Source organism: Artibeus jamaicensis, unplaced genomic scaffold (assembly GCF_021234435.1).
Source record: "Artibeus jamaicensis isolate MK-2021 breed Jamaican fruit bat unplaced genomic scaffold, CSHL_Jam_final contig_1128, whole genome shotgun sequence".
NCBI lineage: Eukaryota > Metazoa > Chordata > Mammalia > Chiroptera > Phyllostomidae > Artibeus > Artibeus jamaicensis.
Genome location: NW_026521220.1, coordinates 429,431 through 450,639, shown reverse-complemented (window position 1 = coordinate 450,639; position 21,209 = coordinate 429,431). Strand labels below are relative to the sequence as shown.

Here is a 21,209-nt window from a genome sequence, read left to right as displayed (position 1 = left end):
AAAGAGTCAAGGAGCAAGAATTCAAAGAAATGAGGAGAGTCTTAGGAACCTCCAGGACATCTTTAAATGCTCCAATATCCGAATTATAGGGGTACCAGAAGGGGGAAAGACACAACCACCAGTGGAAAAATTATTTGAACAAATAATAAAAGAAAATTTCCCCAATCTGGCAAAGGAAATAGACTTCCAAGAAATCCAAGAAGCTCAGAGAGTACCAAAAAAGTTGGACTCAAGAAGAAACACACCAAGGCATATCATAATTACATTAGCCAAAATTAAAATGAAGGAGAGAATCCTAGAAGCAGCAAGAGCTAAGGGGACAGTCACCTACAAAGGACTCCCCCATCAGACTGTCAGCAGATTTCTCAAAAGAGACCTTACAGGCAAGAAGGGGCTGGAAAGAAATATTCCAAGTCATGAAATCTAAAGACCTACAACCAAGATTGCTCTATCCAGCAAAACTTTCATTTAGAATGGAAGGACAGATAAGGTGCTTCTCAGATAAGATCAGATTCAAGGAGTTCATCATCACCAAGCCCTTATTATATGAAATGTTAAAGGGACTTATCTAAGAAAAAGAAGTTAAAGAAACATGAACAGTGAAAGAACAACAAGCTCACAGTTATTAACAATCACACCTAAAACGAAAGCAAACTAAAAGAACAGCTAGATCAGGAGTGGAAACATAGAAATGAAGATCTCAAGGAGGGTTAGCAACAGGGGAGTGGGAGGAGGAGATGGGGGGAGAAGGTACAGAAAATAAGTAGCATAGACAGTAGATAGAAAATAGGGGGGGGGCAAGAATAGCATGGGAAATATAGAACCTAAAGGACTTGAGACACATGGACATAAACTAAAGGGGGGTAATGGTGGGGATGGGGGGGCAGGGTGGAGGGGAATGAAGGGGGGAATAGAACAACTGTAACAGCATAATCAATTTAAAAAATAAATTTAAAAAAAAGTAGATCAATTAAACAATAACTCTTTTACAAAGTAATAATGTGGCCACTAAAAATGTTTATAAACTAGTTAGTAAAACAAACAAACGTTCCCGTTAATTGAGAAAAGCAGGACACCCAAGCACTCAGTGAAGGGAACCAAATCCCGCCACCTGCCCGGAAGCTGCCCTTTCCCGACACTGCTTTGAAGCTCTTTATTAAGACAAAGGACTGTGAAGGACCTTGTGACCCTCCTCCCTTCCCTGCCCAAGAGGTTCAGACAGAGAAACCTGGTTTGGGACAGCAGCCTTGGCTTCAGCACTTGAGTCCTCACCCAGCAGGCGAGCTCCAAGGCTGTCTCCTTGGCGGCCCCTGAGCCCCGCCCCCGAGCCCCGCCCCCGAGCCCCGCCCCCTGTTGCTGAGCGGCCCAGCAAAGGATTTTCCTGCCAGGAATGGGTAACCCTTGCTCAACCGCTGGTAAATCAACCATTCTCACTTGTGAAATCCAATATCCCGCCCCACCTCCTTTCTCCTTTGTCCAAAATAAAATGTCTTCTATACCCAAGGTTGCATCACTGTCTTTGGAATTCTTATGCCTATGTGAATTCCCCATGCACATATATTAAAATTTGATTTTCTCCTGTTAATCTGTCTCTCTTAATTTGATTATTCGCCCAGCTGGAAGATCTTGGAAGGTGGGAGGAAAAGCAATGATATCTTATAGCCTACACGACAGCAAGATCTCTGCTACGTAAAGTAATTATAGATACAATTTTATATGAAGTCAGAAAGGAAAGAAAATCTTCTTCAACACTGAGCAGAAACCTGTCTCCCTGAAGCTTCTAGTCCTTAATAACAAACCAGCCTCCTAGACAGGACCCCCCAAAATCCATCCCCCCACACAAGTCAATCATTCAAAGCTTGCAGTCTGAGAGCCTGAGCTCAGGGCCGGCGTGGGTGTCTGGGCTCGCACCATGACATCCCCACGAGAGAGTCCCGCCTCGGCCTTTGATGTCCAAGGTCTCATTAACAGTCAAGCCCGGTCATGTCCTGTCTTAGAGTCCCATAAACATGAAGTGACCCTCCTCCCTTGGGGATGACTGATTAATTCACATACCTGAAGGAGCTCAGTGCTTTGAGGACCAGAGAGAAATGAGAGGACAAGAACCACCCACCTTCCATTCTCCTCCCAAATATATTATCCCCTGCACCCATGGGACAACCTGGCAGGGCACTCTAGTTCTGGTGGCCATGTCCCTGCCAACTGCACCCAACTGTGGCTGTGACAGCTTGCACCTGCAAATCAGACGGCAGGCCCCTCGCTGGCTGTGTGGGGCCCCGGCTGCCCAGCCCAACACAGTGGACACTCGTGCAAGAAAGCCCCACGCTTCCCGAGCAGCTAGAACACAGTGCCTCTCCCAGATGGCCAGCGGGCCGAGTCTCAGCCCATTAACCTTGCTGGACTTCCTTGCCAGAGTTCCTGGAACCCGACACTGCACTTTGCAGGGATGAATAAGCAAGCACAGCACTCACGGGGCTCAGAAGCCAGGAGATGACAAAGGCGAGCTGGGACCAAGTCTCCCACACTTCCTCACGCACCTCTTTCTAGAGCCTCGTCTGGCCCTTGCTGGGGCCTTGCTCGCTCTTCCACGGAGAGGAGTCTGCTTCAGGGACTCACGCCATCTGGCTGCTAGAGAAACGCCACGGGAGAGGAAAGAGACTTATGCTAGTGATCACAGCCCAGACTGCTCGGGGCTGTGACAGTGGCTCCCCAGCTGCTTCGGAGGACAAGGACAGGCCTTCTGAGGACTCCACAACCAGATGCCGGTCACAGGGCCTCTTGACCTGGCACCCACAAGCCCACCCAAGTGCACGGCAGTCTTAGAATTTACACCAGACTCCACGGCCCCAAAGCCAGGCTCTGCCCCTGACCGCCCATCAGCAGAGGCTCATCGCTGCGTTCCTCCCCACCTTCCCCCTGCCTCCAGCCGCAGGGACTCCACTCTCATCGCCACCCCTTGAATCCCCTTGCCCGCCCCCTCCCTCTGTGCTAGCCACACGGCACACCTCCCTGTCCCCTCTCAGGCCTTCTCTGGGGCCTCCACCCCAGGCTTCCAGAACCTTTCTTGTCTAACTGCCACCTGCGTCCCTCTCATCCTACTCGTCTCCCCGCTCACTCACCTCCCTGCCCCTGGGCCCCAGGGTGAGCTGTGTCAACACCCCTGAAACACTGCACGTTCCTGCCAGGCCCTAGTGACCCATCTCTCACACCACGCCAGATGCCCCTTCCTGAGGCGGCGCTCCAAAGGCGCCCTCTCCCCTGCTGAGCAACCTTCCAGGCTCCCTGTCACAACTCTCCCCAGCCTAGCGCCTGGGTCCTGCACGGAGCTGCCCAACCCTCCCGTCCACCTCGCCTCCCCCATGGCCCACATCCTACACCAGCTGTCCGGACAGACGCTTCCAGCCTCAGGGCTCCTGCTGACTCCGGACTCTGTGTGGACCACAGTCTCCTGCCCCGTCCCCTACGCCACAGGACAGACGGGAGGCTTCCCCTCCTGCACTCAGAGCCTCGAGGGTGACCCCACGTTAACTGCACTGCTTTGGGTGCCTCCTGGTCCCCGCTCTGGCCCTGGTCCGCAGGCTCCGCCGCCTGGTGAAAGGCTGAGCCTGAACCACCTGGTTCTTTCCCAGGACACTGGGAGGGGCACCCGGTCCTAACAGATGGATCCGAGTTTTCCCATCAGCTCTGCCTTTTAAGAAACACTGAAGCGTTAGCACTTCAGAGTTCTACACTTATAAATGGTTAACATGGTAAATTCTACGTTATGTGCAGTTTGTTCCACAATTAAAAAACAAACAATGAAAATAAGGGAAAGGGTGAGGCGGGCTCGGCGGGACTCTGGTGCTGCGGACAGTGGCTGATGGGCAGCGCATGTATCGTCCTCCTCTGTCTACATGCACCGATGTTTGAAAGTGGCAACTTCTTCACATGAGGAAGAGTTCGCATAGAGTACGTTTCAGGTAACAGTGTCTGATGCACAGGCCAAGAGGAGGAGCCCCCAGGCTGGAGGCTGAAACAAGCTCAGTGGCCCCCGCCCTTCCCTGGTGAGCCCCGAGACTCCCTGCCCTCCAGCATCCTCTCGCCCCACACACGGCGGCCCTCGAGCGTCCCCGGGCCCAAACACAGGACCCCTGTGAGCCAGCAGAGAGTGCCCAAGAATGATCCGGCCCGCCCACCTGTACCGGAAAAGACCCTCTGGAATAACATCTGGCAGCGAAAAGTAATGCAGTCCTGAGGCACTCCAGACAAGGGTGAGCTCGGAAAGCCTTACTCTGCATGAGAAGCCAAACACAAAGGCCGCATGTTACACGATCCACTCATGTGAAACGTCCAGAGGAGGCAAATCTACAGACACAGGAAGTAGGGCGGCAGGTGCCCAGGGCTGGGGGAGCGAGGGGGTCGTGGCTGAAGGAAGCAAAGTCCTTAGAAATCTGCAGACAGAGCATGGATATGCCAAAGCATTAGTAATTTTCAGAGCTTCTTGTCTTCCTCCTTTGTTTACTATTAAAATAAGAAAGTCTGTGGGTTTTTTTTTTTTAAGATTTTACTTATTTATTTTTAGAGCGAGGAAGGAGAAAGAGGGAGAGAAATATCATTGTGTGGTTGCCTCTCACACACCCGCTACTGGGGACCTGGCCCACAACCCAGGCATGTGCCCTGACTGGGAATTGAACCAGCGACCCTTTGGTTCACAGGCCTGAGCTCAATCCACTGAGCTACACCAGCCAGGGCAGAAAGTCTGTGGGCTTTTACTTATTCTCTTAAGGCCTCACAACCACTAAAAATGATAACAAGTGGTCCTAAGTCTTCCCTCTACAAACTTGGGGTGGGGAAGCTCTGAGAAAAATTGAGAGATCTCTGTCTTCCTCCAGCTCCTAGCTTCCAAGGCCCTCAAAAGCCACCAGGCCGAGCAGTCCAAGAGCCCTGCAAGAGGGCCCCATGGCACCCCACAGGGGGTGATGCGGCCTCAGCACAGTGCATGGCCCGCTACCCTTGGCTGGTGGAACTTCGCACTAGATGAAGTGCCTGGCTTTCACTGGGGCCGCAATGCAGAAAAACACATGCCGTACCCTCAAGATGGAAGAGCCCCAGTCAGCCCAGGAGGACACACCATGCAGAGGGGTGTGAAGGCCACAGCAGACCCCTCAGCCCCCCTGGAGCTCACACTAGACACTCTACTGAGTCAAGAGGGTGAACCTGCTGAATTATGCACTTCTCCTTTAAAATCTCTTGCTAAGTGGTGTTCAATCAACTGAGATTAGATGCCCGAGGGGAGACTCCGAGAGACTAGAGTGGAGGCCAGACCCTGCCCCCAGACAACCCACTCTGGGCACTCACGCTCCCATAAGGCCTCCTAGGCAGGGGCGTCCCCTCCGGCTGACAAATCCCTGCACAAGGCCACATGCTGGCTCCTGAGCAAGTCCAGACCCTCCACCTTCAAAGTCTGTGTTCTTCCGCCGCACCAGGTGGATATATGTTGCTTCTAGGTGGTGACTTCCAGGACGTTTACCGTGTTACATGCAAGGTTACGTGCATAGGTTATATGCAGAGAAATCTCTTCCTGTTCTGCTGGCTTCCCAGTCAGTCCCAGCAGCATTTTCTAAAAGGGACCGACTGGTCAGGCATTTAAGGTGAAGGGAATCTTCAAAAGCTCTTCTGGAGCCAGCAGAAGTACCTGAGTCCAGGATCCCCTTGGGCTGTCCGTCCCTGGCTCTGCCGGCCTGGCCCCACTCTGCCTGGTGCAACAGGTCTCTCCCTCTTCTTCCAGCGTCCCCTTGGCTGTCCCCTGGCCATGGAAATGGCTCCTTTGCAGCCCTCCCTGGTCACCAACCTTGCTTACTGGGCCATGCCCGACACTGTGTATAAAAGGCCAGCTACCTCTGTCACGTCTCCCCAGCCAGGCATTGTCCCTCAGCATCTCCCAAACCTGCTCACAGCTGGGCAGGTCAGCGCGCACCAACCCCTTCCCCTCAGCCCTTGACTGTCAGATGCACGAGCAGGGTGAAGGGCAGTGTCCTTCCGCACACCGTCCTCTTGGCTCCTCTGCACACACCTTGCGGGAGGAGTCTTAACAAAGCGCCCTAGGAGGATGTGCGGGACGTCGGAAAGTCCTTTCTCTGGACGATTTGCCAAATAAGAGACAAAAAACATCCCTGGGTGGCTGACACCTCTGTGGACCCACCCGAAGGTCAAGGCCAGGCGATTCCTTTCAGAGCATGTAGGCTTCCAGGTTTACCTGCAGGCTTACGTGGCTGTGTCCCTACCAGACTGCAAATGACCTGCTAGGAGGCCTGTCTCCTGACACTCAGCACCATCCCCGTCTCTCGGAGCAGGTCCCCAAACACGTTTGTGAAACAGCTGATCTAGGTCTCCTCCACTTCAGGGGGTCGCTCTGCGCCCACTTTCATGGGATGACCTCACCCGCCCTCTGAGCAGAGAGGCCAGCCCCAGCCCCTCCGCTGGCCACCCGACCTGGGTTATTTTAGGCCTGTGCGTCTGCCTCACACCCCTCAGACCCAATCAGCCGATGGCATATAATTATGATAATAATCTTCCTCCAGCCACCTCATGAGAATGTTTTGAGAACACAGGAAAGAGCGTCCCCCCTACACAGCAGGGGCGTCGCAGTCTCCCTGTCCCCAGACCTCAGCATGTGCATCTGTGAACCCACCAGTCACGTCTCCCTTGGGCCCCAGCCACCACCCCGTCCACTGTCATTTTGCAAGGTCGCAGAAGTGAGCGACAGAATCCAAGACACTAATTAGGAGGCCCCAGTCTGAGGACTCGAGATGCTCTGTAAGGCTTAGCAGGGAAGCCCAAGGCTCAGCAAAGAAGGAAAACTAACCTCCGGATAATCTCCCAGGCCAACGAGCTTCCTGGCAGGAGCACCTGCACCACTAGGCCCCTGAAAACCCACCGCTGCTCATCAGACGGGGTTCAGAGGGGTGGGCCCGAGCTGGGAAGGGGCTGAGTGAACAGACGCCGCACAGATGGGGTCTCGTCCCTCTCTGACTCACGGGCACAGTGCCAAGGACACAGACCCACAGGCTCACATCACCGCCGTCACTTGGAACACTGTGAAGGGCCTGCGGTGCGGCACACACCTCGGGGCTCTGAGGTGGCACAGACTCTGTCCTTGTCCTCAGGGTCTCACCGTCCTGAAGAAGCAAGGCACACAGACACAGGATCCATAGGAAACAGCTGCACATCTGGTCACAGGGAGACATGAGGTCAGGGAAGATGCTAGAACATGACGAAGGTTTCGTTTTGTGTGTCAGTTTTAAAGGACAAGGCCCTTGGAAATGAGCCTTTCTTCAAAGCCATGAAGAAAGCCGATGGGCGCTGGCTGGTGTGGCCCAGTGGATTGAGCACGGGCCTGTGAAGCAAAGGGTCGCCGGTTTGATTCCCAGTCAGGGCACATGCCTGGTTGTAGGCCAGTTCCCAGCAGGGAACACGTGAGAGGCAACCACACTTTGATGTTTCTCTTCCTCTCTTTCACCCTCCCTTCCCCTCTCTATAAAAAATAAATATATAAAATGCTTTGTTAAAAAAAGAAAGCCGATGGCAAGAGATTTCCCTCAAAGACAGTGCCTGTCACCGACCAGACGCTCAATACCTTTGATTGAGTGGACAGGGAGAGGCAGTTCCTCTGTGAAGGAAAGGCAGGTATGAACCAGAATAAAAATGTATGTTAAAAACGCTATCTTAATAAAAATGTTCAAATTTAAAGAAAGAACAGAAAGAAAGGGCCTCGGCAATGACGGGTCCAAAGAAAAGGACGGTGACGGCAGCACGGGGACCTGAGGACGCCTCCCCTGATGCCCACAGTGCTGTCCACGCAGCGCTGGACGCACCTTCTCCTGAAACACGGCCCGGGAGGCCGGTGCGGCTGCTTCCTCTGCAGCCCGGCGAGGCCCAGTGTGGAGGCTGAACGGCGCTACCCCCGAACCCGTGTGCGGAAGTCCCAGCCCCCAGGATCTCAGCGTGGGATGGTGTGTGGAGACAGGGTCTTCGCAGCAGTGACCGCGTTAAAGTTGGTCGTTGGGGGGCTGCACTTCAATCTGCCCAGTGATCTTATAAGAAAAGGACACTTGGCCCTGGCCGGGTGGCCTGGTTGATTGGAGGGCCCTCCCAGGAACCAAAAGGTTGCAGGTTCAGTCCCGTCAGGGCAAGTATGGGAGGCAAGCGATGGGTGTCTCCCTCTCTCCCTCTCTCTCTCAAATCAGTAAGCACATCCTCAAGTGAGGATGGAAAAGAAAAGGGGAGGGGAGGGACTTAGCCACACTGAGACACCAGGGGTGCCTGTGCACACAGGGACAACCAGTGAGGATGCAGCAAGAGGACGGCACCTTGATCTTGGACTTCCAGCCTCCAGAACGGTGAGAAAACAGCTTTCTGTAGTTGAAGCCACCCAGCCTGTGATACTTTGTGATGGGAGCCTTAGCCAACTAATACACTGGGACACTTCAAAAACGTGGGTGTGAAGACCAAGGAACCATTACTGTCACTAACTGCTGTTTTCCTAAAGAGAACATACCCATTAAGGACCAGACACGGGGCGTTAAGGACAAGAATACTGCTCCCAACTTGAGAACCTTACGTGAGTGAAATAAACCAGACACTGAAGGACTAATACGTGATCCCACTTACAGGAGGTGCCCTGGATAAGCAAATCCGTGGGGACAGAAAGAAGGGTGGTGGCTGCCAGGGGCTGGGAAGCTGAGTCACTGCTTCGTGGGGACAGAGTTTCTGGTGGGAGTGACGAAAAGGTTCTGGAGGTGGACGGCAGTGACAATCGCACAGGGATGCGACCGTACGTCGTGCCAGGGAACTGCACCCTCAACGACGTTTGGAGTGGCACATTTTATGATATATGTTTTACCATAAAAACAAAACCCATCACATGTTTATAAATAGCATAGCTTAATGAGAATCACTACATTTTTTCCAAAGGAAAATGCCCTACATGAGTCACAGGGATTGTGTTCCATTCAGGGTGGCAAACCCCGGTGGGGGTCCTCCCCCGCCAACCGTGACCTAAAAAGGAGCCTCAGTCAGAATCAGGCCTGCTGTTTTGCAACATGAAACAACGCTGGAGATGCCCACCCTCCTACTGTGACCGCGGGGCCCGCTCCGACCACAGGGGCGAGCTGCGCCCAGCCTCGGGCACTGCTGTGCTCCCTTCCTGGGTGGGCCCCAGCGTTTGGCTCACTCAGAGTCTCTGCCCTGGTGAGGACGGCAGTCACTCGTGCACAGGTCCTCTGGGCCACAGGACTCCCAGCCAGGGGTGGGGGCTGGCTACTGAAGCAACAAATGAGGCAACGGGGGGAGATGGGAAAGGCACGTCCTCCTGGACCCACGCAAATCAACAGCACTCCCAGCCCCTTCTTCAGTGGAAGGTTCTGGAATGCTTCCCTCTGTTCCCAAAACAGGAAAGTCATTCTTCCTGAGCCAAGACACACTTATAAAATTCGATCTAGACTTCGTCTCTACCCTGTTGATGACTTAAGTGCCCTCAAGACTCTGTCCACTCTCCCTCTGTTCATGGAGTGGAGCCTGTACTCAACTTAGAGGTGACCACAGGCTCTGGTTGACAGAGATGACGAAGCCAGCACGAGGTCTGGGGTGACCTTTCACTGCCCCCCAGTGACTCACTCTGATTGGTCACTGGTCCATTCAATCATCCCAGGGAAAAACAAAGCCGTAATCATTCTGGTGACAACACGTCATCAGGACCCAAAGGGCAAAGTAAGCTGCTTAATAAACGTGAAAACACATGGCAGCAAGTTTCGAGAGAGCCCACCAAGGAACATGAGACCTGGAGGTCACAGCTCACCACAGATACTTGGACAAGGCTGAGGGGCACACATGGCTGGGTGTCCAGATTTAGAATTCCTTGGGCTGGAAAAGGACTAAAAAAGGAAAGGCCCTGGAGTCCACTGGCCTCCTCTCTCATGACCGGGCTTGCCGATTCCTCCCGAGGGGAAGTTGAAGGACAGGGACGGCGTAGGGAAGAGACTGGGACGGCTGATAAGCCACTTCCCAAGATGAGCTCACCTTCCCAGTCTCCCAGTCCCCACCCCAGAGCGGTGAACGGAGGAAGGGATCCTCTGGTCGGTGCTGTGTCTGGCGCTGACTCGGGCTCCACAGGAGACCGGGAATGAGCCAGGGATCCGGCCTTCAAAACGCAGTCTGTGCTACCACACGGATGAGAAACTTGGGGGCACTATGCCAGAGAGAGAGGCACAAACACTGGGTCATTCCACTTATATGCCGTGCCCAGAATAGTCACAACACAGAAACAAAAGGCTAGTGGTTGCTGCCAGGGGCCAAGGGCGGGGAAATGGGAGCTGTCGTCCAATGGGTGCAGGATTCCAGTTTTGCGGGAGGAAGAGCTGTGGGGATGGGCAGTGGCAGTGGGGGTGGCACAATGGACGGAATCCCACTGAACTGGGCAAGTCACAGTTGCTAAAATGGGTTCAGGTAAATTTCACATTACGTATATTTTACCACAGAGAAGCACACAGTCCAGAGTCACAGAGGGCAGAAATGGGTGCCCCGAGTCTTTACTCCCCTTGCTCCCAGGGGCAGAGGGCTGCCTCACCCTCTGCTGCTAGACTGGTGCAGACCCCTGGGCCCCTCTCCAGTGCTGCCGCTTGTGGAAGCTCCCGGATCTCCCTCTGAACACAGAAGTGAGGGGTGCGCTCCTCTCTCCTGTCAACTCATGAGCTCCCGGATGGCTGGGACCACACTCTCTCCTTCTACGTGGACCGCACAGTACAGAGGGAGGGTCCTGTAACGCCCCCCGCGGCCAACCCAGTCACGCTTTTCGGGCGCAGGGTGGGCTGTGGGAAGAACACCCTAAGGCCACTGCATTCTAGAAGGAACAGCTCTGCAATCCCACAGGGGCCCAAAATGCCAGCTCTGCCATTTCCTGGTTGCATCCTTCTTTGTGGCTGGGCGGCCCCACCAAGGGGTGACGTAAGAGCCCAAGAGGGACCCTGCGGGGAACACACTGTCACCATGCCTGGCATGCAGTGGCTCGTGGTCATTTCAGCTCCTTCTCTCAAACAGCAGGGTCCCCCAGCTCAGACGTGTGAGGACCCACTCATCCAGAGGGGTTCTGACACCACTGGACGGAGGCCAAAGGAAGGCCCCCGTGTCTGCTGCTGCGGAGCATAAGGGTGACATCCACTCTCCCCCGACCCTGTCATTTTCCTCATCATCCCTCTTTGGAGGTGCAGCCCTGGCCAGCAAGCTCCATGGCCATCTAAAGAAAATCAGTGAACAGTTGGGACAGGGACAGATGGCTAAGCCAGAGCGGGTCTCTCCTGCCCCACCAGCCACAAACCTCAGAGGAGAGCATTGGGTGCAGAGTTTAAAGGCTCCCGGGGCTCAAACAACCAGGAGTGTAAAAACCTAATAGGAGACAGAATGTGGGACGTTAAGGACATTCAAAAAAGGATCCAGAAAGTCCCAACGATGAAGCCCAAATTGTAAAATTAACTCCTCAGCCATTTCCTGGGCCAGGGTCTCAGAGGCAGGTGGAGGGAGCTGATGAGAGGGGGGAGGGAGGGCTTGGAGGGAGGCCCGCTTTACTTCCGGAAACTCAGAATCCCCCACCAGCAAGGGAACGTCATTTCAGATTGCAGGTCTGAAATGTTCCTCTTTGTTAATAATGTCCTTCCGCGCCATGGCGCTCAGGGCCAGTTCAAGCTGGCTCGCTGGGCCGACAGCTGGCCAGACAAGGCTGGTGCCCGCTGACCACAGGGCAATCCTCCAGACCCTGGACCAGCTGATGTGCCTGCAAAGCAGGTTTCCAAATACTACGATCTTCCCCGCCCCCGGCCTCCCTAAGGACCGAGGGGACAAGGCTGGGCCCCCGGCCACAGGCTGGGGCAGCATGAGGCAGCCACCACCCCCAACTGCATTTGGAAAACCATCTACTGGGTGCGCCTACACCGAACAGGACGGAGAGGGTGCCGATCACGGAAAGGTGGCTCACAGAGCCAGAAACAGCCCCGCCGGTTTCAAGAGGATTCTGATGAAGGAAGCACATTCGACTCCATCAACAGAAAAAGGGAAATCAGCGAAGAAGACAAGGGGACCAGCTAGACAGGGACCAGGACTCAGGAGGCTCCTGCCAGCGCCACGCCCCACCCTGCCCTTACCCCAGGGACACACTGGGCCTGGACCTCAAAACCCAGTCCCATCACCCCAAGAGCAGTAGTGTTTATACACAGTCCAGAAGTTTTATACACAATCCCACAGGTGTAATCTGAGGGTCAGGGCCATACCGTGGGTTGGGAGCCTAAAATAAGCACTGATGGGCACTCATCCTTGGTTCAGCGAGGAGGCAAGGACTCCACGAGGGACCAGAAAACGGAGCCAGGAGGAGCCGGGAGGAGCTGGGAGGAGCTGCTTGGAGAAGCCTGTGGGTGAGTAATGGCGGGGGAGCTCCCCCACCAAAGCCAGGCCTATCCGAACAGGTGTGGCTCTGCTTCAGCTCCAGATAAAATCTACACCCCCGCTGACTTCCAGCGGCCCACTGAGTCAGAACTACCTGTCACCTCACTTCCCTCTTTAAAAAAATTTTAAAGAGGAGAAGGGAGGGAGAAAGAGAGGGAGAGAAACATCAACTGGTTGCCTCTCATACGCCCTGACCAGGGATCAAACTTGCAATCCAGGCATGTGCCCTGACCTGGAATCAAACCAGCGACCTTTTGCTTTGCAGAACGACGCCCAACACGCTGAGCCACAGGGGTCAGGACACTGCACTTCCTTCTAATTCGTATTTTCACCTGCTGCTGGCTGGCAAGCAAACCTGACACTTCCATGGCCTGGGAGCAGTGAGCACATCTTGAGTTCCCCAAAGTGTGTCATGTAACTCAGGACAAGAGGGCTGGGACTGCCCGAGACACAGATCAACCCTCGACAAACCATCTGACAGAGGTGGCTGAGATAACCCCTGTTTACACCAATCCCACTGCTTGCCATGGAGGGAACAGAGAGCCAGGAGATGACTGCCCAGAGCACCCTGGTCCGACACGAAGCAGCACACACTTTAGAACCAGAGGAACAAGCCACCTATCATGCCATACACCACCCCTCCGGACCCAATTCCCTTCCTAACCCTGGGAACCTGCATTCAGAAGGAAGGCAGGGATGGAGTTTGCTCAGCCGTGGGATCAGCATGAACCCTTCCTGTCCCCAACAGTGTCAGAAATCACTCCAATACGTACTTCCGTACTTCCGTGTTCCTCCCCACCACAACATCCCCCTTCCTATTCCCTTCCGCTGGCTCGACAGTTTCCAGCCAGGGTGCAGGTGTGCCCACCTAAGCTGGTGGAGATACCCACCTGTGTCTCCATGGAAGGTGCCGTCTTGAGGCAGCCTGTTGGACAAGCTGTCCCCATCACTGGGCCAGATCTGCCCAGTCTTGCGGACTCCCACGATGGTGGCCTCTGACACCACGACCTGGCACTGCCGGTGCCGCTTCTGGCACTGTGGCGTGGGGGGGCTGCTGCTGTCGAAGGACTGCTGTGAGTTCTGGGAGGGCGAGCGGCTCTTGTCCCGGAACATGCGGTAGGTGGTGGGACTCGGGGACACGCGGCTGGACTGGCCGGAGGAGAAGTCCTCCTCGCTGGAGGTGAGGTTCTCATTGGAGCTGCAGTCCGGGGTATAGCCTCCGCCGCTATCCTCAAAGCTCCGAGGGGAGTAGGACCGGCGGGGCCAGGTAAGGCGCTTCTCTTGCTCCGAGGTGCTCTGGCTGCGCAGGAGCGGACCCTTGCCCTCCCCTTCCACCATCATGCCCCCCACGTAGATACTCTGGTAGGGTTGGTACTCCAGGGGAGGCCAAGGGGGCCTGCTCCCGCCATTGGTGTTGATCAGGTTGTCCTTCAGGAAACGGGGGTTCAGCTCAGCGTCTTCATAGTCCCCGTCGAGGCCGCAGCTGCTCTCCGAGGAGCGCCCCCGGTAAGCGGGCCTGGGCGCATCTCCCAGGCCCGGACCGGCGCCGTGCTGGGACTTCTTGCGTTCCATCTGCATTGCCTGACTGCCCAGAGAGCTGATCCGGTCTGACACCTCTTTGTCATTGACCTTCACCAGCCCGCGTTCGTGGTGAAATTCGACGTTCACGTAAAAGGGCTTCTCGGCATCGGCCGCCCCGGCCTGGCCCTGGCCCTTGCGGATCCTCTCGAAGTTGGACCTAAGCGCTGCTACGCTGGTGGGGGCCCCCCGGTCGTCCCGCTCTGCGGGCGCGGCGGCCCCGGGCCTGCGGGCAACCGTCGGCCTGGCCTTGCTCGGGGACCCCTCCCCGTCAGGCCGAGCCTCCGGCTCCTCGGCTGGCGGAGGGTCCGCGCCGTCGGAGGGCGCGGGCGGTGGGCGAGGAGCTGGTGCATTGGGCTCAGCGGCGCCGTCGGGGGGCTGCGCCGCGCGCCGGAAGCCCCAGCGCTGCCGATCGTAGCTTTTCTTCTCCTTGGCCAGCAGCGTCTGCAGGTAGATCATGCGGAAGCGCTCCTGGTTCACCTCCTGCTCCAGGCGCCGAATGGAGGCCTTGCAGCGCTCCAGCTCTTGCTCTATGTCGCCCACCGAGCGCAGCTCCATGCGCGGCGGCTCCGAGTCCGGGAACTGCGCTTTCCACGCCTCGGCGAAGCCCACCGGGTCCACCATGGCGCGGTCGGTCTCACCTGCGCCGCCCGGGTGCGTGCGGAGCCCGCTTCAGCGGCGGCGCCGCGGCCTCGCCAAGCCCGGCCCCGGGCGCCCCGCGGCCCCCATGGCCCCGCGCGGCGGCGGCGGGCGAACAATGCCCGCCCCCCTCCCGGGCAGCAGGTGAGGCGGCGGCCCAGCTCCCGGGTGGCGCGAGCGCGGGGCGGGGCGCTGCTGGGGGCGGACGCGCGGGGGGGGGCGGTGCGTTGGGGGCCTCGGGCCGCGCGCTTTGCTATTGTGTGCGGGGCTGCTTGGCGCGGAGCGGTATCGGAGCTGCCCTCCACTCGGCCGGGCTCCGCTAGTCCATGGCTGCCGCCTGCGCGCTCCTCTTCTCTCGCTGCCGGGCCGCCCTTGTCGGGACTGCCACCGCCTCCCCAAGCGCTGTGCTCAGCTTGGCCAGCTCTGGCCACACTCCCGCCCGGCCCGCAATCGGCGCCGCAGGAAGGGGAGGGCCGGGGGGCGGTGGCCGCCGCGGCTGACGGAGCCGGGCGGGCCTCTTAAAGGGGCCGCGCCGTAGGCGCCCCGGGGAGGGGCGGGCAGAGTGGGCTGCTGGGAGGTCGTTCACTGAGTCACTGCTCCGCGTCGCCCCCGCGCTTGGTTGGAAACTGAGAGTCGGGCGGCGAACCCTGCAGTCCAACGCAGAGGCCCTGCTACACTCCTGGGACAAGAACACCTGGATCCCACGCCCAGGGCCACTCATCAACATCGGGTTGAAGCTGGGTGCCAGGCAGAAAGGCCCGGCTGGGCCGCCAAATGCCAGCAGCCGCTGTGTACCAGTGGACCTCCAGCGCTGTGGACCTGGGGTGGGTGATGAAGCACAGGACTCATCAATAGGAATTTCTCCCCCAGGTCGCTCAACACCCACATCTTCCTTCCTGCGGTCCTGTTCCAGGTGTTCGTCCCCTTTGTCTCTCCCGAACTCCAGAGGCCAATGTAGTTTTTCCTGAATTGCCTGACTCAGAACTTACCTGTGTAGTTTCCCTGTAAGGTGTGTGTCAGTCTCCACTGTGGCCGGCAGAGCTGGGTGAAGACGGGACAGCCCAGGAGAGCAGTGACGCGGAATCTTTTTCTCCTGCCTCAGGGATGTCCGGAGAGCTCAGACACACTGCAGAGAGCACAATGTAGGGAGCCTGATGGGGCAAAATGAAAATAGCCAAACCAGCCTGCTGGGTGAGGGAAAAGGAAACAGGATTTGTCAGCCGGAGAACCAACCGGGCGTTGACATGAGAACAAGGACACCTGCCTGTGCGGATGTGAGGGATTATTCTGCTCTCCCTCCGGTTCCAGTGCCACCCAGGAGAGGTGCCCCAATGTCTAATCCAGGAGAATAGAGGCCAGGGCCAGGTCTCTCCGACTCCGGGATTTGTGACCTGTGTCCTGGCAGTTCCGTTCTCTAAGCCCTTTTTGTCCCCCTGTGTAAAGTGCTGTGTGCACTGTGTGTAAAGCACTCAGATGGCACAAACATAAAGCACACTTCAATGCGCCCGCATGTGGTGTTCTATCCGTTGCTCCTTAATGTTAGTGCTCTGGGAGAGTCGCAGGAAATCCCTTGGGGCATGACTTACAGATACTTCGAGGCGCAGCTCACTGCTGCCCTCTGCAGGCCTCTCCATTCAACTGCCTATAGGGCGGACAAAGCGAGCCCGGAACCCCAGCAGTGCCGGCATCCGTGTGACCAGTTCTTTAAAATGGGTGTAATAAATCCTAACTTCACAGGGTGTGAGGCGGCTCATGATTAATATTAGCTGCCTTCATCGGATTGCCTGTTTAGGCTTCCCAGCAAGTGGGTCAGGCAGGCTTAGAATGCAGGCCTGCGGAACCCCCTTTGCTGGCCGGTGGCTAAGAGAATCCCCAAATCACAAATGGCTTTTCCCCTTGTTGACAGGGCCCCTCAGTTTCCAGGGGGAATTGTGGGCTCATCAGAGACATTATCATTACCACCTGGGAAGGAAAATATATGGTGGGGGGCACTTCATCTATCAGTGAGGTGTTCCTTTCTCTCTAAATATTGTAGACATAAGCAAACTTAGTTCACAAACCCTGAAGCTCTGTAGTTTGGGTTTGCAGACTCTATTTTCTTGCCAGAGAGACACAACAAGATAGTGGCTGTCTCCCTGTGGGACAGCTTCTTCTGACCCCAAGACACTCCTCCCATCCTCAGCCCCTTCTCGAAAGCACTCGCACCCTGGATCTCTGGTTCTCTCCTGAAAAATGTCGTTATCGTCCATCTCCCCTGAGGACAGAGGAGTGTGGATCCCAGACACATCACACTCTGTATTCCCTGTTTGCTGTCTGTCTCCAGCTAGATCTAAACTGGAGTTCAAGGATCAATCTGTCTTGTTACCCGAGACCCCCCAGTGCTCAGCATATAGTAGGTCCTTAGCAAGTGCTGGTGAATGAGGAATCTGTCGTGTGTGGCCCAGAGGAGCACACAGCCTAGGGGGAGAGGTGCATGTGTCGGGGTGGGGATGGGTAAGGCCGGAGGAGCCAGGCCATAACAGAGTTATGTGTCCCATGTTGGGGAGCAGGGGGAGGCAGAGGTCGGGGGAAGGCTTGCTGGAAGAGGTGACATCTGAGCTGGTCCTAGGGATGAGGAACAGAAAGGCAAAGACAGGAAGAGTTCCAAGTTCTAGGTGTGTTTAAAGAACATCTAGGTTAGGAGACAAGGTGGGTGTGGGTGGCAGGGGAGGAGGTTTCATTAGAGGCGAGGCAGGGCCTTCCAGGCTTGTAAGAAGTTTGAGTTTTATGCTAAGTGCAAGGAAGAGCCCCTGGAAGGTTCTAAGTCTGCACCATCTGATAGAAATTTCCAGCATGATGGACATGCTCTGTACTCTGTGCTGAACAATACGGCAGCCATTAGCTTCACCATGTGACTCCTGAGCAACGAAAATGTGGCTGCTGCAACTGAACGGAATTTTTAATTTGATTTAACTTTAATGAGTTTAAGTTCAAATAGCCGCAGCAGCTGCCGTTAGCAGTGGAGTGACTTGCTCAGACTTGCTAGTGGGCGGCAGGGGGAGGGAGCAGGGCAAGCACGGCGCTGGTCCAGGAGGTGGGGCGGCGTCGGTGACCCAGACTGGGGCAGAAGCAAGGCGATGGAGAGAAGGGGTCAGACTCCATCCAGGTCTGCTCCGGACTTGTAGGTGGATTGGTTGTGGGGAGAAGAAGGGCTTCGGGGAAGCAGGATGGCCATGGGGGGCTCCAGAGGCCCATAGCCCACCCATAGCTCGAAGTCAGGCACAGAGAGGGTGGGGTTTAGGGCACTGAGGAATGGCTAACACCGAGACAGAAATGGGAGTGTTGTCAGTGAACAGCTAGTGTTTGTGGAAGGGCAGAGGCTGCACTAGGAGGGAAGTAGAGGGGGAGAGACTGAGAAGGCCAGGGAAGTGACAGGAACCCAAGGAAGTGACAGAGAGGTGCAGACCCGGGGATGAGGACAGGGTCCCAGTGCTAGACCGCTAGGCCCTCTGGTGGAAGGGCTCTGGGTCTGGCCCCATGAAGTCAGAACCAGCCCAGGTGGGGCCTGGAGCCCGGCCAGGCAAGCTGGAGGTGAGGTCATGAGTCCTGGCCCCGGGGAAGCCTCCCAAAGGGTTTGACAGGTGGAGGGGACATCGCAAAGGACTCCACAGCTGTCTCTGAGCAGTGAGTGACATTTTCATCATCATTATGTTTTTCTGAATTCTTCATAATGAAAATGTCTATCTTTTATAATTAAAAAATGGATGTTACTCTTTGTTTTTTTTACAGCTCTATTTGGGTATAATTGACGTGCAATAAATTGTGTAATCTGAAGTGTGCGATTTGATGAATTTTGACATCTGTGCCTACCCGTGAAACCATCATAACAGATAAATATTTTCATCACTCCCAATAGATTTTTTTCACCTAAAAACTGATATGGGACAGGGAAGTGGGATTATTGGTGATGTCTCCCCTTCATTTTCTGGGATGTGGTCACATGGGTCTATATTTAGAATACACACACACATACCACACCCCTGCCCCCTCCCCCCCACCCCTTCCCTGGCCAGCAGCTGCAGCTGGATGTGTCGTGGACTCTTACAGAATGTGGCTTTTTGTGACTGTCTTCTTTCACTTAGTGCGCTGTTTTCTAGGTTCATCATGTTGTATGAAGCGTCTATTGGCACTTCATTTCCTTTTAAGGCTGAAGATGATTCTGTTGTGTGGATGTACCACATGCTGCTTATCCATCCATCCTGGCGGATGCTTGGCTGGTGTGCATAGCTGCTCTGAACCCATGATCAGTGCACGTACGTGTTTGAGGCCGTGTTTTTAATACTTGCGGAAATATACCTGGGAATGGCATTTCTGGGTCATGCAGCAATTCTGCGTTTGACCTTTCGGGGACTGCAAGGATGCCCTTTTCCAATTCGCACACGAAGGTGCTATGACACCAATTGGTGGGCACAGTGGCACTTGAGAGTCACACAGTCTTCAGGGCTCACATCCACCCTGTTCTCACCAGCTGCCCAGCCTGGGGCTAGAGGCTCCATAGATATGACTTCCTTCTACCCTCACGACCATCATTTGGGCAAGAGGCAGGGGAAGGAGCTCTGACTCGAGCCCAGCGGCCTGATTCCCAAAGTGCTGTTTCTGACACTGAGTCACTGGGCAGCATGGTCAGATATGGCGTCATAATTGAGGCCCATTGAAAAGCTGAGTCTTTTTCTTGTTCCTCCTCTGCCCTGTCTGTATCCTCATCCCCACCCGCTTTGTAGGTCAGAGGCTGAAGGAGGGCTCTCTTCAAGGGGGAGGTGGCCACATGACCCCCATCTGTCATCTGTCATCCACCATCCATCATCTGTCAGCCCCAGGGATCTGTGGGCAAGATCTGAAAACTGGGGCAGTTAATATAGCTGTGCTGTAGTCTTGCTTGCTTGCTTGCACTGTGCTGGACAGTGCCTGGCCAGGCACCTCCTCTGGGCTCCCAGCCCCAGCCCACAGTGAGGAGCAGAGGTCTCCTCGGGGCTCCCTTAGCCAAGGGCTCCAAATGAGTAAGGCCGTGGGCCTTTCTTGCCAGACCCCCTCAGCTGTAACTTTGCCTACCTTCTGCAGAATCAATTATTGATGAGGCCCTTACAGTTGGGGAGACCCAGGGGAGTATTCTGGCCGCCTTCCAGCCTCCATGAGAGCAGAGGGGCGGGGACAAATGAGCTGGTTCCTGAAGTCATGGTCGGTGAGATGCTCCAGGCTGTGGCTTCCCATGGTCAGAGGTCCAGAGCATCCTCAGGCCAGGGGGTACCACTCCGCTGAGGGGTAGCAGGGGGCCCTGGGGTTATCTTGCTTCCCCTGAGGACTGAGAGGGAAGCAAGCTGTTTGAAGGGCCGGCACACCAGGCCCACAGCTCCCACAGTTGCCTGGGGCGCAGGCTCAGACAGGTGGCTGGTGGCCCCGAATGCTGGGGAGGCATCTGGAGGGGGGTGGAGTCTGGGAAGGATCCGCTCTGCCTGGAGGGAGGCAGTGTGACAGCCACGGCTCCTGTCTGCCTATCAACTTCCCTCGGGGAAGGCCCGACATATGGAAAGTGACATTGGGAGGCCGCGGCAGATGGCAGAGTGGTTCTGGAGCTGCTGGGAGGGTGTCTTGTCTCAGACAAGGCAGTGGCCAAAGCCTCAGGCTTCCTGGGTGGCAGCGTGCCCAGCTCGTCCCCACCTCACCCCCAGGAGCCCTCCTTCCTCAGCAGAGGAGGCCCCCCCCCCCCAGCTCTGCCGGGTCCCCTCTGCAGGTATGGCCTGGAACTTGTTCCTCTCCCTGGGCCTCTCCTTGGTGCGCTAATTCTTTGTTTTTTAAAGATTTTATTTATTTATTTTTTGGAGAGCGGGGAAGGCAGGGAGAAAGAGAGGGAGAGAAACAGACTGGTTGCCTCTTGCATGCCCCCAACTGGGTTCCTGGCCCACAACCCAGGCAATGTGCCCTGACTGGGGGTCAACCAGCAACCTTTCAGTTCACAGCCCAGGGCTGGGTTCACTAATTCTTACTCGTGTGAATTAGTGAACATGTGACTGTGAACATGTGATTGTAACTGATCTGCTGTCCTTCACTAAGTTCATTCCCTAGCTCTTAGGTGACCTTAGGTCTCCCTGCTGAAGACGTCCTAGGTCCCTCTGGAGAGTGAGGCTTGTCTGGAGTGGCTCCCACCCCCTCCTCCGGACTGAAATGAGAGTTGAATAGCTCCTTGGCCTCCCCTCCCTTCCAGAGGCCTGAAGCTGAGCTGGGAGGAGGGCTAGGGCAGCACCTGGGCAGCCAGGACATGTGATTAAGGCGGCTGAGAGCCAGTACCCTGCTAAGCGTCTCTGTCATGTGGCTGTGGGGCTGGGCAGCACTACAGCGTCGGGGCAGGGAGCTGGGTGTAATGAGGGAAGGGACTGAGTTTCCGGGCTCTGCCAGGACTCTGAGGAGGGCTGGGCACGGGTGGGGCCATGGCCATGCAAATAACCCAGGAGAGGGTGGGAGAGGGAGCCCAGACACAGAGGTACTGCACC

At 55.9% G+C, this 21,209-nt stretch overlaps 1 protein-coding gene across 1 annotated transcript in view; it reads right to left on the bottom strand.

Annotated features, from left to right (window-relative positions):
- BCR (BCR activator of RhoGEF and GTPase) overlaps nucleotides 1-15,139 on the bottom strand; it is a 105,713-nt gene extending 90,574 nt beyond the window's left edge. Inside the window, exon 1 of the mRNA XM_037158723.2 lies at nucleotides 13,359-15,139. Coding sequence (XP_037014618.2) covers nucleotides 13,359-14,670 — 1,312 coding nt within the window. The 5' untranslated portion in view covers nucleotides 14,671-15,139. The remainder of the gene's footprint in view (nucleotides 1-13,358) is intronic.
- Between the last annotated feature and the right edge of the window lie 6,070 nt (nucleotides 15,140-21,209).